The sequence below is a fragment of the Actinia tenebrosa genome, unplaced genomic scaffold (genome assembly GCF_029948245.1).
Source record: "Actinia tenebrosa isolate PJP-AT-01 unplaced genomic scaffold, QUT_ActTen_1.0 PGA_scaffold6__47_contigs__length_16458017, whole genome shotgun sequence".
NCBI lineage: Eukaryota > Metazoa > Cnidaria > Anthozoa > Actiniaria > Actiniidae > Actinia > Actinia tenebrosa.
In genome coordinates this window covers 5,395,698-5,415,242 of record NW_028292583.1, presented here as the reverse complement: position 1 = coordinate 5,415,242, position 19,545 = coordinate 5,395,698, and the positions used below count along the sequence as shown (strand labels likewise).

The window sequence follows — 19,545 nt, the reverse complement described above, 5'->3', positions numbered from 1 at the left end:
GTCTCAAACCCCATTCTTATTTTTATTATTAAGAATAATGAATAAAAATAAAGACCCCTTTTAAAGGTATATGCTAGCCTACTTTGTGGCGATTCCTAATCACCCTTTCAATATATGGACTGTATTACGTGCGAACTACCAGCTGATTGCATTACGCCCCCAAAACCGCGTAAAAAATACACCTGCCTTCATTGCGGCAAGGTATTTCTTGGAGGATCCCATTGGTGCTCCGCGGCAGACATTACGAATGCAGAGGACTCTCAGGCTCCCAATTAACCACGTCAAATACCCACCTGCCATCCTTTTTACCATGACTCATGACATGGGTAACGTCCTGCCCTTCGATGGCGTACCTTATCCTATCGGGCGCCCAAAGGGTGTATGTTCTTTTTTTATTCTTTAAGACCAAACGCAGGCGGTCCAAGTCTTCAAAGACCACATAATTCTTTATCTCGTAAATCTCCCCCACCACCAAATCCCTCCAGTGCGTTTGTATAAACTTTAACTCGTTAAATTTATCCTTGTCCATATATTCTATGAAATATCTTTAAGTGTGTTGCCAAAGTCTCCGAGGTTTTAAAGCCCTTACAGCACCACCTGCAGGGAATTCGTAGGTGTTCAGCATACGCAGTGATCTCCCTGCAAATGACATCGTAGTCGCTGCTTACGAGCACCTTATAGCCGTTTTCTTCATACCTCTGTAAGAGTAGTTGCTGATCCTCAGATAACCTGCCATTGCCTTTCGGGGTCTTTAGCTCTATGCAGAATCCACAGTAATGTGTGTGCGCGTTCAAGATCATTAAGTCGGGTTGACCGCGTTGATATCCTTTCTGCCAGCACTTTATACGTTTGCCGTCTGAATCCTGCAGTTCGCCTAGACCGGGTGCTATGAGCATTTGGGGGTAAAACCTGCGGATGTAGTCCACCACCTTTTTATGCAGGTCAAACTCATTTTCTATTTTGAATACCAACTTGTTTGGACCGTCAAAGCGCCTTTCTATCTCATACTTACCGGTTTTCCTTAGCGTGGGAAGGACGTCACCTAACACCCATTTCCTGAACTTTTTAGCCTCAGCCTTTTCAGATCCGAATATCAATTCGTAAAGACCTTCCTCCGTCAAATACACGGCATTGGGCTGTGCGTTAAGGGTGTCACGCTGAGTTACACCCTTTAAAGACCTGAGAAGTACCTTATTTTCCTCTGATACGTGATCAGACGCCGCTTTTCTGGAATTTACGTAACCCAACGCCAACGCCACGGACTTCGCTTTGAAGTACAGTTTGTCGCCTTGCACTATGCATTGCAGTTTCGTACCGTTGTTTTCAAATATTTGCAGCATTGTATATCTAAGAAATATTTTAACCTTAATATGCAACACTTTTAAGTTGGTTCATTTCCACGCTCAGTTGCGCGTCAGACACGACGAAGACGTAGCAGTTTATCTTATCGCCGTCGCCCGCGGAGGTGTTCTTGGTGCGCTTGATCTCCAATGTTATACCATCCTGCGTATTTACTAGACGTAAACCCTGGCCATGTAGGTCTTCGTCGTTAATGGTGCGCATGTCAATCCATAACGCATACTTATCCTTAAAGAATTCCTCGGGGCTAATTTGGTCGCCAAACTTACGCATTGCCTCCCTGTAGACGTCTGCGGGCTTTATTCCCTGGGAGTAGACCTTGTTTGGAACGCCGTTGATATTCACGCCGACGTTAGTAATGTTGGGGTTGTGGAACGCTTCGGAGTCGCGCTTACCGGCTTCGTAGGGTTTGGCAAACACCAGCATTAACCCCGTGAGACTTCTTCGCGGGAGGTTAATGCTTTGGTTGATAACCTCATCCGTCTTATCCAGGAAGCTGAACGTCTTATACATCACTACGTGGTCGTATAAGAATGCCTTCCCGGAGCTGTATTCCATGCCAGCGCTACGGGCCAGCTCTTCGCTGTACACGGTTTCGTACTGTAGCTCTAAGTTGGTGATAGAATAGGGATCCACGGCTCCGCTAATTGCGCTGTCCATTCCTCCAATGACGTTCGTAGTGTCCGCCAGGGTTACTTCAAACTGTAACTCGGATAACTGTCTGGGGTAATACACGCCATGGTTCGTAATTACTTCAAAGTCCAAAGGGATAACGTACTTGCTACCATAGGCGGTCTTTACCCTTGTTGCGTCTGCTACTGCGGTTGCTCCACTGGAGTCAGTAGGCGCCGGGTTAGTGTCGCTGCGAAGCTTACGAAGGATAACGCTTCCGATTCCCTGCTCTATCTTTTGTGCACGGTCAAAGGCCGTCAACCATAAATCTTTGTACGTGGTGTACAGATCGTACCTATTTAAGTCTAAGAGGGATTCCCCGGCAAACTTGATTCTCATCTTAGAGACGAGGTTCCTACCCACATTATTGACGGTATAGCGCTTGTCCTTGGTGCTTGGTTGTATTGCTAGGTCAAACCTTAACGCCAGGGTGCCAGGAACCAATACTAGGTTATCCGTTAGGCGGGGAACGCCCACATACAGCGTTTCTCCAGGCTTTGCGCTGGATGGCGTGAATGTGACCCGATGAAAGGTGCGTTCTGCTTTCAGTCCGCCAACCTGCTTAGGTAATACGTTGGGATTTAACTTTGAGCTTATCATATATAATGGAAGTAGAAGGAACGGATTTTGATCCCCTTACCGAAGAAGGTCAAGTTGATATTAATGACGAAGAATATGAAACCCTGCTTCCTGATGACAATGTAGACCCCCGAGGCCTTTTTGATAAATTGCTGAGCAAGTATGGCAGCAGGGCCCGCGATGCTATGCGTTCCTTAAGAGATAAATTCAAGTCTAAGAACCCCCACACGCCCATTCCAGAATACTTACAAATGGAATCCCTTGGCGTGCGGTCGGACTTAATAGCGGACCTCATCAAGGACCTAAGGGAGCGATACCCAAGCCTAAACCTGGCTCTTTTGGACTTCCAAATAGGAGACAAAGGGCAGGTTCAAGTTAGAGAATCGGGTAGGGAAAAATGGTATAACCTGTATCAAAGGAAGAATTCCCACCTGCTTAACAACCAGCTTCCAAAAGGAGTCACAAATGCGCTGGGAACGCCCAACTTGACGATGCTAAGCACTTTGACTCAAGAGGAAACAAAAGTTGCTCAAAGGGCCTTTATTAGAGGTATTTCGAACCCTGGCTACAAAGATGCCCTCAGATCCGCAATCAGACTGCAAGAGGAGCGCCAGGAAAAACTCAACCAATTAGAGACCGTCAAAGAGGAAAAAAGCAAACAACTTGAAGAACTTCCAAAAGATAGCGATGCGACTGGAGGCTTAATGAGATACTTAGAGAAAATAAGGGCTGAAAGGGAAGCACTTAAGAATGAAATACAGGAAAATAACATAACCATCGATGACCTTACGCGACAACTTGATGACGTAACCAAGGAAGAAGGCGGTCTTACTAGTCGCTTCGAAGCCGTCCAAGAGGAAAACCAAGCATTACATGAACGTATAAGAGAATTGGAAGACGAATTCATTAAACAAAATGAACTAACTACTAAAAGCCATGCCGACGAAATCGTAGACTTTAGGAATAGACTTTCTAAGGCGTTGGACGAAAAAAGCGACGCAAGGAATCAGCTAAGGGCTGCTTTGAATGAAGCGGCGGGAAAAGACACGGAACTACAGCGCTTAGGACAAGAATTAATGGAGTCTGTTGACAGAGAAAGGCAATTGATGGTGGACAAGGCAGTGGCGGAGGAACAAATACGGCAACTTCGACAGGCCGTCGAAGACTTGGAGTACGAAATAGATCGACAGCGAGTAATAATCGAAGATCAAACTCGCCCTGAAGAAGAAAGGGAGGCAGCCCAAAAGGAAGTAGAAACCCTTCAGGAAAGACTGGCGGAATTACAAACGCAAATAGAAGGTAAGGAAAAGGAGCTGGGGCTTACCACCAAGGAAAAGATAAAAAGAGCCCTTTTGAAATATGGCGTTCCGCTGGCATTTGCGGTCGCTATTTCGAGCGTAGTAGGAGTCATCCTTAGCACACTTAAGGCTACGGGCGCGGGCGTAAAGAAATTAGGCAATGGGCTGACGGACTTGGGAAAAAAGATGGCAGCCGGCTTGCCTGGGCTGCTGGGTTCGGTTGTTTCCTTGGCACTTAGGGCCGGCGGAGAACTGTTGAAGTTCGTGGGGAATAACATTTGGATCTTGGTCGTCGCTATTGGAGTGGTACTTCTGAAGAAGATGAAGGCTTAATCTTATCCTTATGTATTATGTCGGGCTTATCGTTGTCGGGCGTCCGAGGCGTCCTCGACTGAGGATAAGTAAAGATAGTATTCGCGCCGCCTTGATAATGCGGAACTAGCGGCAGCACGCTCATGGTGCTAATGGGCTTATGATTCCAAGTGGCATCCGTCGAAGGGGCATCAGTCGGGGCGGCATTTATCCGAACGCGACCCAGCTTCCCGGCATCGGCGCCCGACGTAATCTTATCACTGGGGCGAATCTGTAACTTCGCATATTGACAATTAGCTATCATGTGAAAAGTTACGGGCGTCAAATCTTCTGGGGTACTTCCGTTGGCCTCAAATGAGAAATGAACTGGGTTCCTATTGTTGTCTTTTTTTCTGTAAGGCTGTAATGGTCGGTTACTCTCATCAACGATCCTAAACCCAACATTACACGACCACCCCGTCGAAGTACTAATAGTACACATGATTAATCCCAGGCCTCCAACCTTTACCCACAGCCCGGTATCAAACCATTTATCATTCACGTAGTCCTTCTCCTCCAAGTAATGAAGGAACCAATCTTCCTTCGCATGTGGATTCATATACTTCAGCAAACATAGTTTGCTTCTAGAGACTAAGCACCGTAAGAGTGCTGATGCTCTTGTGATTATAAACGTAATCTCTTTGATCCTCTATGCTATTTACCGTGACCTTTCCCGTATCGTCTACGCGTATTTGCAGCTTTACCTTCCCGTGGCAATCGGCAACCATGTGTAAAGTCCAAACGGAATGATTTTCAAGGCTGCTGGGGTTGGGCTCTACGGAAAAATGCGCAGGCTCCCTGTTGTTTGTCTTACTTCTCATAGGCTGCAGTACGCCATTGTCATCGCAGAAACGAAAGCCTACGTTGGCGTGACTGCTCGTGCCAATGCAAATACTACAAAGGATTAATTTCTTCCCTGAGTAGTTCAAATTCACGGACATGCCCGTGACATCAACCCAAGCCGCCTGGGTGTATTTTTTCTCGCCTGTGTAAGTCGTATAGACACAATCTACTCCAGCTACGTAGGGGTTGTTCATCGCCATATATAATAGCTCAGACCAATGCTTGCAGCTGCTAGACCGGCTTTTAGTAAGTTATGGTCATATTCCTCGGTAACCTTCTTTACTGGTTTCTTTGGTGGCTTTTCTACATGCGCCTTCTTTGATGGTTTTTCTACGTGCTCCTTCTTTGGCTTCTCTACGAAGTGAGGAATGTTCCTAAGAGTGTCAGAGTTCACGTCATTCACCCCAAACTTCATGTCCTTAGTAGCTCGTTGAAGTTTGTTGTTGTAACCCACGACGGAATCGGCGTTGATGACCAAATTACTTGGCATTAACCAACAACCAGGACTCAAGGCATAATCCAGTCTAACCTTTGATTGCTGCACCGCAAGTTGATATCTTTGAACTGACTTAGAAATCTCATTCTCGATAACAGCGCTTTCGAAGAGGACAAGGAATACTTGTTGCGTTTCCTGTGACGCACCACTGGCATCTACGATGGGGCTGCGAGTGCTAACCTGTGCTCCTAGAATGCAGTAAACAAAGGCTTCAATGCTTCGATTAATCCTTGCTAGGTTTTTCAGTCCAATGCCCTTTGCGGCAAAGAAAGGCGCCCAAGGATACTTTTCTTTGCTTTCTATGAAGTAAATCAAGTCACCTTTTGACGCTTTACCCCCTAAGTCGGAGAATTCCCATCTGCTAGGATACCCCATACCCGGCGTTTCTATGCTGGCGCCAACATACGAAGCATAGGTGTAAGTCTCTCCTAAACCATGGGCGGCACCCTCTTTGTTGCGAAAATCAGGGTCGGTAAGCTTAAACTCATTCCTTAATCGCTCCCATGCGACTTTGTCATATTTGTTATCCTTCGGCTTAAAGATAGTGTCACTAGGAAGCGGTGCTCCTAACTCAAACAATATCCTACGAATAGTAAAAGCAACATGAAATCGCAGGAAAGGAATATGGAACATGTCCGCGGCTATACCGCATCCTTTAGTAGCAGCCCAGACAGCAAAGTTTAACTGCTGCGGCCAATACCGCATGTTGGGACCTGATAACCATTCTCTGGATTCTTTCCCTGAGGTATGTTTCATGGCAGTTTCTCTAAAGATGTCTCTGACTTTTATTTTGAAAGTCGTAGAACCCACGGGGATTTCTAAGGAGGTAACCATCTTAGCAAAGTCATTTGCGCCGCCTTTGTTGTTGTAAAATGGGTAATCCTCCGTTGCCGGTAATAAATTCTCTGGAAAATTAGGCTGCCTTTCTTTATGCTCGGGTTTTGGGTTCTTTGGCTCCAAGTCCGCATTGCTGTACATCCTAGAGCCTTTATAGTAAATCCCATCGGGTCTTCTTTCAAACTTACTAGGGTCTGCATGCGGAAACATCTTCCTAAATGCTCTCCAGTTGGCATAATCCCGGTTGTCGTGATGTGGCTGCTCCTCTATGTTATTCCCAAAAGCGTCGTACATTAGTATATAATGGATGTTATACCTTCAGCACCTCAGTTGTACCCAGATGTTCCCACCATAGGTCCTACAGAATTAAACGCCGAGAACTTTCGTCTGAATAAAGCGAACTTAATACTGGCTTACTTGGAAGGGCAAGCGAAACACTACGAAGAGGTCAGGAAAAAGTACGCCAGAGCCCGAAGCATACTACATAAAATCGCGATAACTTCCGGCTCCATGTCCGTGGCTCTTACAGGCACTGGCGTTGCTACTTCGCTTACCGGGCCTGGAATAGTCGTTGGCGTTCCTTTAGCCAGCGTTGGAGCCGTCTGCGGCATTGTTTCCGCTGTTACGACAGGCATTATAAAGCAACTGTCCGGTAAGATATCCAAGCACGACACTCATATAGCCCTAGCAAGAGCAAAGGCTAACACCATCGCCGACTTGGTGTCTCAGGCTCTGCGGGACCGCCGCATAGACGACACGGAGTTTTCTTTGATCCTCGCGGAGGAAAAGAAATACGGGGAGCTAAAGTCGGGTAATAAAAAAACCATCGTGAAAGATCTTTCCGAGGAATCTCGCAAAAAGATCTACCAGGAGGCAAAAGAGGAGCTCCAAAGAAAACTCGCTCAGTAGACATCTGCTTTGAAAAGAACGTAGGGGGATTTAGACTGCACATTTCATCTTCTCGGAATCCATTCTAATAGGGGGTGGTTGGGGTCTATTTTGTAAAATATTTCGTAAATTACGTCGGGGTAATAAGGAATATCCTTATCCAGCCGACAGAATAACCACTCGGCCCTTTGCATATCTGGGACATGAGGAATACGCCTACCGGTAATTTCAGACAAAAGATAGGGAATAGCTTTGTAATATTTCCCTAGCTTTAATTTTTTCAATGTCTTTCGTAGACTTTGTGGGGTTGGCTCTTCTAAGTGGTCTATGATTTTCTGCCTTACTTCATCGTCTAAATATATCGGATGTAAACCTTGGATATGACTCATCCAGTCCCTGAAGTATTTTAATCTCTTATATGGCGTTTTCTTACGACCTCCATTGGCGTAATACTGCTCTCTGGTAGCATTTGGTACGGCATTACGAATATTCTTACCACACTCGTAACACTGTGCTGACGTGTCGTCTTCTATTCGCATTTTTTTACCACAACACCAAAAGGGTTCTGGCTTAGGTACGATAACTTTAGGTCTTAGACAAATCACACAGAAGTCATTGGTGAACTTCTTACATTCATGCATCGTATATCCGACAAATATTTTAACCTCCGTTTGCAGTACCCAACAGAGCAGCAGTTAGGCACCTTTCGCGCTGCCGGCAGATCGCGCAAGACCCCCTGTTCCGCGGGTTACCGACCTCCAAAAACCCACCCCCCCCTGGTGTTTTTCGACTTGTGATTTTTGGCAATGCCGGCAATTCGCGAGTCCGCCTAACTGCTGCTCGTAACGTACAATGGAAGACTAGCAAGAAAGCAAAGATATCTAGATGTGTATCAAAGTAGCTAATGGTTTTTTTCTTCATTTTCCCTCTAGGAACCTTCCCTTACTGTAGGGAATGTAAAGTTCAGTATGTTTGATAAAGTAACCCTGGAGATCAAGGTGGAGAAGACGGTGACGCACAATTCTTTTCTTCAGTTTACTCTGCTCTCTCCCAAGGTACGTTAATACACTCGTGAATCCTGAAATAACCTCTGGGCTGGTCTAAAGCAATGCCAACTTACAGATCGAAGTTGAATTTAGTGTGTTGAGTTTTTTGGAGGGTTCTCTGCTCTTTCTCTCCCTTCTTTTAGGCGGGGAGGAGGGAGACTCTGCCGATGTAGAGCGTTTCCTTTGATACACCAACGAAACTAGTTTTAAAACCGGTTTTTAACCAAGTATATGTAGTGCGCATGAGCAAATGTAACACACCGTGGCGCCAAGAGCGGCTGTCAAAATCATGACTGCGTTGCTAAGTTACGCCACGCAGCCGCGACAAGTATAACGTCCTACATCAGCAGAGTCGATTTTCTCACCACCAAAACAAAAGGAAAATAGGCTCTGCTAGCAGGGAATACGGAGGGAGAAAAAGCGGAGAACCCGGAGAAAAACCCTTGATCTCACATATGGTGCCGAGTCTAGGAATTAAACACAAGAACCCAGAGGTGAAAGGTGAAAGGCGAGTGTACTATAGCCGTGTGGTGCGCAGTTTGTCTCCATCTCAGTGTCTCTCTCTATCACTGCTGAGTATTGAAAGCTAAAACTAACACGGATGCGACCTACTTAGCCGTGAAAACCACTCGCTATCTTCAGCTTGATACAGGGCCTATTTAGCTAATTCAAAACACGGACTCCGCAATTGTATTCCGAGACTTTGCGGAACTAAGAAGAGTAGCAGGTTCTTGATGTTAGATTTTTGTTTTGTTTGATCAGCCCTGTATAGATTGGGAAGTCAGCGAGCCAAGCCCCAAGAAAGCAAGACTGAAGTAAAGCCCATCCAATGCATGAAAAAAGATAGGTATTGAGATATCAGGCAATAACCAATGAATAAGCTGCTCGTTGTAAGAGCTGCTGCAGATGAGTTGCAAAGCATGACAAAAATATCTTCACTGCAATTCATTTTTCTAACTGACAGAGAACCCTTTTAATATTTTATTTAAAACTTTTACTTTAATATGACTGATTTTTAATAGTATTGTGTTGGATTCTTTCTTTCTTCCTTCCTTCCTTCCTTCCTTCCTTCCTTCCTTTCTTTCTTTCTTTCTTTCTTCCTTTCTTTCTTTCTTTCTTTCTTTCTTTCTTTCTTTCTTTCTTTCTTTCTTTCTTCTTTCTTCTTTCATTTTTTCAAACTCGCTCACTCTATCTCAAACACGACAGAACAACTGACACTTCAAGGAAAATGTTTCCAAATATTTCATACACTAAAAACTAAAAACCGTGTCAGTGGCTTTTAATTTCTCGTTGGAGTCCTGAATAACGTAGTAGTAGGTGTAGGATAAAAGGCTGTCCTAAAGGAAGAACATAACGACTTTTAACTTTTAACTTAAAAGTTCCTGTTGAATGCAGACTTTCTTGAGCACCCTGGGATTAGTAAAAGTAATATAGCAATACTAGTGATATATTTAGATGATTTTATCTCCCCCCTCCCCTCCATTTTGCTTCTTCTAGACAACATAATCCCTTTAATTCAAGTGTATTTTTAAGTACTTTGATATTAATACCAGTATTACATAGCATATAGCGCTTACAAGGTATCCAAAGTTTACCAAATATCTCGTCCACAGGATGACCTACCATGAAGTCAATGAATTCCTATAGTCTTTACTTTGATATTGTTAGAATAGCGACCTCTTTATCTTGGGTGTAATGTTTTCCCATTTCAGACCACGTGTCATTCTCTTGAGAATTAGATTTTTCGTTTTTGTTGTGTCCATATTCATGTGTCTTCTTATGGACAACCGTTAAACATAGAAATGATGCAATAGAGAATGTAACATGGTCAGAAATGGGAATACATTACACCCAAGGTACTGAAGAGGTCTATTGTCTCCTTACGTTTACATCTACTATATGCGGTTTATGCCATGCGTATCATATGGTCACGTCCATACACTTCCCCAACCCCCAGGGAGAGGAATACCGGGGAGAGGATTACCTTCTCACTTCTCTCCCCTGGGTCGCATTCCCTGGAAGAAAAATTGCCTTGCCCAACATTTTTACGTTAAATACACAGGTCAATATACTAATGCACTTTTAGCTCAGCTAAGAATATTACCCGGCTTAAGTTTCGACTAGACTTTTTAGTTCATACGAATATTTCGTGCAAACCACTCCTGTTTGAATTCCAAGGTTACAGGGCTGAGAGGGGTATCTTTAGAATTCAATTAATGACCCCATACTATGCCGGTGGGGGGGGGGGGGGGGATTTTGTAACCTTTTCATTACTCAATACCCGGGGCTGTGACATATTACTAAAAGAGTGTACAGTGTGAAAAATCTCCGGTATTAACATCACCCTTATGCTTCACTAATACCCAGCAAACTCTAGGTGACAGTCTCTATAAAATCTCAGGTACTATCATACACCAACTTGGGCCGATATCCCCGGTACCCGACAGTGACCAAAATCGGCTATATGCAGTCATTTGGGAACTCTAGTGTATGATCGGAAATAACACACTTTCCACACTACCATCACCAATTTGGTCCCCAATATCGGGTACTCCCCGGTACCCTGCAGTACCCGGTACCCAGCAGTCCCCTGTACCAGCCGGTCCGTGTACTTATTAAGGAAGAAAGCGACTCCACACTTTAGATTTGCTCCTTATTTCCACAGTGAATAGCGTGCGCCTTTTTGCTTCATTGTAGCTGCTGAAAAGGTTAAATTCTTGTATTCGATGTCATAGTACTCTTTGTCAGTACTTGTCAGTACTTTGTCGTGGGCGTTACATCACACGAGCCCTTGCATCGTTCAGACGCCAATTCGTGCTCTTCTGTGTTTTTCTATCAATAAGGATATCTCATCACCGCTAATCAACTTGAAATTTCTCGATATCATTTCAATGAAATTATTGCAGTTGTTGATTTTTTTTACTATAAATATCGTTATATCCATCGAGATCTAGAGTTAGAACTATTATAGATAAGTAGATCAGTACCGTGCAAAAAGCGTTTGGAACTAAGCTGACATTTCAGACGTTAGCCCTTTGTAGGGATGAAAGTAAATGTATCCTAGAGGGCCATTAGTATAAAATCGATGCCCTGGATTTGAAATACTTTGTCTAGAATTAAGCTTAGCTTTTGGGACTATAAGAACTGAGAGCAGAGATGACAAGGTCTTTCACCCAGAAACTTCCATCCACCGCCTTACCCTTGAGGCCAGGGTATCCAATTACGTACTACCGCACCCCACCCACAGAGGTCAGGGTTAAATTATTAAACCGTTAGGAAAGTATTTCCGAAGTGGGGTTATTTTTGGAGATTTGATTGAGGCCAAGGTTAAGGTTGTTTCTAGTGATAATAATACTATATAATAATAATTTATTCAAATAATGCATTGAAAAATACATGACTAATATTTGAAAAAGTGGACCTTGAGTTGTACAAGTCCCCTGATGTTGGATTCATCGAAGGAAGGAAAGAAGACTGATTTATACCTTTGCTTTAAAGTTACGTTGTTCTATTTGTAAGTCATATGTTTTTAGTATAAGTCACTTTTCGCTTTAGCTTGAATTTCATCATCTTTTGTGTTTGTGATTATACTTTTACCGAGCTGCAAGCAAAATACAGATATTTACTCGCAAAAATTTGAGGATGTTTTTGTCGGAGTAAGTCGTGAAAAGTGCACCCATCCCATCCCCCATCCTGGCATCATTCATCCTTCCTTTACTCAGAGGCAGGGAAGTTGAGTTGTTAATGGCTTAATGTGTGATGAGGATAAGATAGACTGAAGATTTTAATCTTGAGTATTCGAAATGAATGTGTTCTCGGTAATCATTACAGTTCACCTTGGAGCATCGGTACTTCAGTAATACACGATAAAAATGTATTGCGTAACCTCGTTTTTTGTTTTGTTTTTTTTTACACACACGAGATTGGAAATGAAATGTGTCCGTATAACTAACTCTCTACCTGATGCGTGAATAGTTACGGAAGTTGATTCATACTCAGTTACAAAAATAATCAAAAATAACCGTTTAGTGAACACGTCTGTAACCGCTTGGTGCTGGCCTGGTGCCAGAACAAAACTACCTGTTTTAGTGCAGGAAACGTTTGGTCCACACCTATTAAATTATATCACAAGCATAGCTATAAAAATACCTTGACACTATCACAGTTTATGTCTTCCTCTTTATCTTTCGTCGTCTACTTGCGCAAAACGATGGCGAAGAGGGTAGGGAGGGAGGGGGCAAAAATGGGCCAATGACTACTTTTCCTAGAATGGAATTCAGAATCCATTTTTTTCTTCGTTACTCTTGAAAAGTTTGAAGCAATGGTTTGTAAAATTGGAAGCAATAGGCCGTTCGCATGATGACCTAATTTGAATACCAAAATGATCCATGAATTTTCTTTCTTATTCAAAATTTTAAAACAACTTATCGTAGTTGTAGTGTAGTTACCAGGCCCTCGCTGTAAAAACAGGCAGAAGGGGTTGGTAAGGAGTAGAACGTTCTGGCATATGCCTGATTCGATTTTCGGACGACGTGGAAGTGAATGTCTAATACAGAAAGAAAACAGGATGTAACAACGACCTTGTAACCCCATCTGCTCGAGGCGGGCTAGTGAATGTGGCTAGTACTTGATAGCGGACGTTGGTGATCAAGTTAGATTAACTTGCTGATCCATGGATTAGAGATTAAAACGGATCCCCTTGTTTTTAGCTTTCCTTTTTGGCCCCAACTAGTCAAAGGTGTTGAAGAGTATTTTGGTTTTTACACGGTAGCTGAACACGAAAACATAAATAATAAATAAATAAATAAATAAATAGATAAAAAAGAAAAAAATAAGTATGTAATTTATATCATTATTATTATTATTGTTATTATTATGCAGTACTAAAACGTATAGATGCAAAAAAATATTATTATCATTCTTATTATTATCATTATTATTGTTATCATTATTATTATTATTATTATTGTTATCATTATTATTATTATCATTATTATTATTATCATTATTATTATTATCATTATCATTATTATTATTATTGTTATTATTGCTATTATTATTATCATTATTATTATTATTATCATTATTATTATTATTATCATTATTATTATTATCATTATTATTATTATTGTTATTATTGCTATTATTATTATTATCATTATTATTATTATTATTATTATTATTATTAAATCGTGATTAATGACTTATGCATGAAATGACTTATATATCTGTTTCGTTGCCGTAACAATTCTCTCTGATAAAAAAAAGATTTGCTCATTTGCCGAAAGTATACTTGGTTAAGTATGTTTGGTTGTTGCCTCAGTTTTTCTATATTGGATCAGTATCTTTATTGAAAAGGAATAGTATGAAGTTACTCAAACAGTTTCCAGGTTTACTGAGATTAACTTAAGAGATAAATGGATATGGAAAGAGATGTCAGTTTGATGTTGGTGGAAAATAGTCGTTAATCTCAATATCGTATCCTTATTATTTCTCTTTTTCCTTTTCCTTTCAATTTCTCCTCCTCCTACGTCTTCTCTTCGTTATGCTCCCACGCCTATTTCTCTTTCTTTCTATTGTATAAATCGTTAAGAGCCCTTTCATTTGGTTTTATTCAGAGCATTAAAACGTTAATCAAAATAAGTCAAACTTAATTAAGGATGCAATAAGCTTATTAAGTCGGAAGGGAGCGGAATCAACCAAAACTTTGATTCCAGAAAAGTCCTGATTCATTTTGCTGGCAAATCTAAAGTAGATTAATGCCAGAAAATACTGGACAAATTGCTGGACATTTTTTTGCTACGTTATCTCAATAGATCATGTCATGCAATGTTCTATCAGATCTACAGTGGATCTCGTTAGACAGAAGCTGTCGTGGTCTTTTGCAAGACACGCGTAGGCATGGTTTCTAGTATATTGTAGGCTATTGTAAACGGCATGAGATGTACTTGTAATCTTTTCTAAGGGTGTGCTTTATTCTTTTACAGGGGATATTACCTTTTTCATTCCACTTTCCACTTTTTTTCTCGTAAGTTTGGATTACTTTTTACAACATGACTGCGAGCTTACGGTCCAAACACTTATCCCGCCCGTTTTGATCAAAATATTGTCATCAGCTGTCATTTGCTTCAGATCATATGCGCAGTTGTTCGTCTTCAAAAAGAAAACTAGACTAGGATCCAAACCAGAAAGAGTGCTATAACGACTGCACAGATTCCGACCAACAAACCCACACAAAACACAATGATTCGAGGAATATTCATTCCATAAGCCTTTCTTATTTCAGTATAATCACTTTTTGTCGTTGTGTACCAGAAATCTTTTTTTCCAAGAATGGAATGACCGACCCGCAAGTAAGTTGGTTAACGTAACGGCGACGGCAGGGGAAAACGTTTGCGCATGCGTGCACTTCAGCACGTTTTCCAAGAATTTCGAAGAGTTTTGAGTGAGAAAATAAATGTTTGTTTTCTCCAAGTACATAAAAAAATTCGCGGGTATACTTTTGTCAGACCAAGATACTGCATTAGCAAACACAATATGAAAGAATTACCCTTACGTTTCAAGCATGGACACTAAGTTTTAGCATTTTGTGAAGTCCAATTTATCAGGCATGTCAAATTTACATATGTTTTGAGTAATTTGCATACGAATTCAGAGCATGCGCAGACGTTTTTCACTCGTGTCGGTATCGGCTGAACCTGTGCTGTATGGCCTAAAATGGATGTATTCAAACTTAGAAGTGGGTCACACGCAACCTGAAATAGGCTGCTAGTATGCACGCATATCAAAACGAGTAGTTATGAGTTTGCTGCTGTTTGTGGCTTCCTTTAAAAAAGGAAGTTTATATCTAACATTCTTGAAAACCGTTTTTTTCGTGCAAATATCGTATTGAATTACTCTAGTTGTATTGAGGAGAAATGTGAAGCTATTTTTGCTGGTTTTTTATTTTTTTTCTTGTGGTTTCCAAAAAAGAGGAAGTTTATAAATCTGACATTCTTGATAACTGTTTTCCTCTTTACGTCGGGTGATAAATTTTGTGAAATTGCGGCTCTTAATTACTCTCGGTTTGGCTGAGTTCTAGAATGTGAATTAATCATAAGTACAATCCGAGGGAAATTCTTTGTAGTTCTTTGGTATAAAGGTCAAATTGCGCGCGCATTTGCTATACCTTATAGGTGGGGAGAAAGGAATCCCATCTATAGCACAAATATTGGAATGAGCAGAAACTCGGTATATCTAGTTCAAGCATATTCAGTTATAGGTATTACTTGTGTAATAACCCAGAACAGGGATTCCATCTAGAGTATCATAGTAAATATTGGAAGCAGAAGCTCGGTATAACTAGTTCAAGTGTATCCAGTTAGATATGGTCGTGATTGATTATTAAGAAACACCAAAGATTTCCGTTAATATCATCGTCATTTAATGGCTGTGTGACGTACTTCGAGTAGAAAACTTGAAAATCTAGGTAACAAACAACATGAACTGAACCTGCGTCATCAAAGGTCATGCTTTAGTACGAGAACCAATAGCCACACAAGGTATCGTATCTTTAACTCGGTTGAGCTTAGCGCATCCACTTGAAGCCTTGCTATTTCGGTGGACGTGTGATTCTGCGCCTTAGAGGGCGTGTTTCCTGATTGATTTCAAAACGAGTAGAATAAAGAAGAAGCAGAGAGTGAGGTCTCGTTAGTTTAAAGAGGAAAGCATCGAACGTTTATCGAACTATCTGCGCGACTACGACAGGACATCGATTACCAAAGATCGTCGAATACCGAATAATCTATCACAGTAAAGCGACGAAGAGGTAAGAAAATCTACGTTGATTATCATAACCAAACTAAAATCAAGTGTTCTCATCAAGCTGCAGAAGACGAGGTTAAAGTTATATATATAGCTTTCATGAGATCTGAATTCCAAGGGATACAGCATTAGATACTGCTACTGCCTTTGAATGACCCAGAGTGAAATATTTGCAAATAACTGACATTTGGTAGTGTATGTTCATCATTGCTCGAAAGTCCCCGCAAGTTGCAGTGACAAATAACTTTGATTACACGATAAAAATCTTACTGTAGCTGTTTCTAGGGTTTTGGCTGGACGGCCTATAATGGGCTTAGCTGCTTATTGCTGTTTCCGAGCGTCAAATAGCTAGTTTCTTTGGCTCCACTGAGGATTTCTAATCGCATAGATGGATCCGATCGTACCAATCCTATCATTAAGTAAGTTATCTTATCTTTGATCTCGTATATCTATTAAAATACCATCAACAACTTGAAATATTCAGCGGTAAAACACATCTGTACTTGATATGCGACGTGCTAATTTTAAAAAAATTAGGCGATGATTGTTCCTGAGAAATTCTGCAAAAAAAAAAAAAAAAAAAAACCTTTGTTCAAATAAGTGTCAATCGTAACAAGATATTCACAGAAGGCTGCACTTCTTCAGTAGAGCCGGAATGATGTACTCATCGTCGTCTATTTGGCGCACTTTTCATGGTCGATTTTTTTAAACTAAATTAGGTCCAATGCTCGATCTCTGAGGCACGCCATAGCAGTTAGTAATGTTCATCAAAGCCAGTTAAAAATCAGTATGAGTATAAAATTTGCTATTCATTATTGTTTCTCTCGCTAGCTTCGGCGTTCGCTAGCTTCGGCGCTTAGTGCTTGAGTTAAAATAAGGTTTATTAAGAGAGGTGGTGTTCTTTGCTTATCAAGATGGTTGTCGAGTAATCCGATTATGACCTAAGGAGCTTTGCATTCTGACCTTAAGGATTCTCTTTGATGAGTTCAATTTTGGTCTTCTTTAGCTCCTTCTAATTTTTAAGGATTTATACGGCTCAGAACTAACCGTATTTAGCCAGAAAATGTATACCGATGAAGTGGACGATGAAGAGTACAGAAGGTGGTCTTCATAGCAGAGGTGGACTGTCGTTTTTTTTGTTCAAGTCTCACTTGACCTTTATACACAAAGCGCATACACTTGTTTAAAAGCGGTGTCTATAGTGAAGTGAAGCATAAGAAATAATAGAATTACATTTGATTGAGGTCTGCATTTTTAAAGATTGAATAAAATATACCTGAAGAGTTCAATTTTTAATGCTTAAAATAGCTCTACGTCATAGTAACGGATGAAAAGTTACACTCCACTTTCGTTTTTAGCCAATATTTTTTAAACATTCTTTTGTATCCTCCTCCTAAGCCTGTGCACCCCTCGTGGGGTGTAGGCCATCAACAACGTCTGAACGCCACAGAGCCCTGTCCTTCACCTTGTCCTCTAGCTGTTTCCAGGTATGATTTTTTTTATATGGAAAAAGAATATGATACACCTAATTGCAAAAACGTTGTCAAATAACAATATAAAAATAACGGAAAACCTTTTTCTTAGTTTTCTATTTTATTTATTTTTATATGATAGTAATTAGAAACAACTGAAACTACCGACTGAGAAATAAGATGTAACGCCTATCCGTCGTATCAACACAAGATTCAACTCAAATTCATTCAAAAATCATCGATCTCTGTGTACATGCCGCGCAATGAAAGAATAATCGAAAAAGACTATTAATTTAATGAGGCTCTAAATACTCAATCTACAGCACGCAATGAATATTTCAAATCGATAAAACATTTACCCCGGCGGACGCACTTGGTGAATCATCTGCACTGAAAAATGAGAGAAATTCTTTTATTCGTACGAAAAATACCCCAATCTTTTTACGGGGAAGACGTTCATCAAAGTCGCACTTAGAGAAGAATGCCGAGCACTATAGATCGTAGAAAACATTTTAATCTCGATAAGAAAATCAACAAAAACTCGCGCGCACGCAACGAGTCAAAAATGATGTTACGTATCTTGATATCAACCGAGGTTTTTCTTGAAACGCCGGTGTGGAGATTCCGCGCAATGAAAAGATAAAAGACAAACGACTCTCTTATAAATGATTTGTTAAACGGATTTTCAGAACAAATGCAACCCAGAGATAGAGAATCTTACGTGAGTGCTTATCGTGTATGTCTGCTAGTTGATAATGTTTTATCTCTCTCCTGCAGAAGCTAAGTAAGTGGATGTGTTTACGTATTTTCTGAGAAAGAAAACAAGTTAAATCCTCTAATTAAGGAGTTATTGCAAATACTTTATGGAATGATGGCAACACCCTAGAAAGTGGACGTTCTCGATGCTATATCCTTGGCTAGGGAATGGGACTATTTGCCGTCTTTGATATTTTTGGTATAGCATGCGTAAAAATATACCCTGCACGGCAAACGCCATAACAATAGAAAGAGAGCCGTAAAATACTGTTCGTGCAACATTTGTTTTGTTAATAAGATTAATAGACAATTGAAAAAACACTTGGAGAAAAAACGTATATTTTGCGACCATTTCACCCCATAAGGGGCTCTTCTGTGAGGTTCGCTATAATGACATAGGTACTTTATTCAGTGAACAGAGTAGAATGGGCGTGTCCGGAGCGGAGAGCATATAAATGCATAAACCGAGTTTTATCCCCATTAACAATGGTCTAGCCAAGACGCGCGCATGTTTTTTTTATCAATCGCAGTAATCAGACGAGTTGGCTTTACTTCGCCTAGTAGCGACCTGGCACCATAGACCATAGCAGAGTCAAGGTCTTGCAAGACAAAGACCCACGGGTATATATTCACCCTCCAGCTACAAACGGATAGATGAGGACTTGATACACATGGGGGGAGGGGTGGGAGTATATAGTCAAAAATGAACTTCGGCTGAAATAGGAGATCGATTAGATTACCAAGTGTCATTAGTACTGTTTCAGTAAAATAACAAAACTGGGTGATTAGAATAAATGTTGCAACAACAGTCCTGGCCCAAAAATGCCAACACTTCCTTTCCCTGTCGTCTTATGACAGTCCATTTTATCGCTTTATTTATGTACAATTGTATTTCATTAATTCCGCATTATTTCCTGGCTTAACCAAATATTTTGTACCCCAACGTTGACTAATATGTTGACTAATCCAGTAAAGACGTAGTCTATTAATGGTTTAATTGAATGGTATTAGTGGACATAGAAGCGATTTGATGTCGGTAGTGTTTATCACCCGGCTACATGAGTATTGTTCGTCAGTTAACGAGTGTTTGAAATAGTCTGTGTATAGTTGTACTAGGGATGGTATTTGCTCTCAGGAAAAACGAG

General features: G+C 41.0%; 1 protein-coding gene across 1 annotated transcript in view; it reads left to right on the top strand.

Moving 5' to 3' along the window:
* The window catches only part of LOC148905900 (exosome complex exonuclease RRP44-like), a 41,952-nt gene extending 32,562 nt beyond the window's left edge, over positions 1–9,390 (top strand). The window contains exons 22-23 of the mRNA XM_089038923.1: positions 8,256–8,378; positions 9,132–9,390. Of these exons, the coding sequence (XP_088895049.1) occupies positions 8,256–8,378; positions 9,132–9,188 (180 nt within the window). The 3' untranslated portion in view covers positions 9,189–9,390. The remainder of the gene's footprint in view (positions 1–8,255; positions 8,379–9,131) is intronic.
* Positions 9,391–19,545: the final 10,155 nt, after the last annotated feature.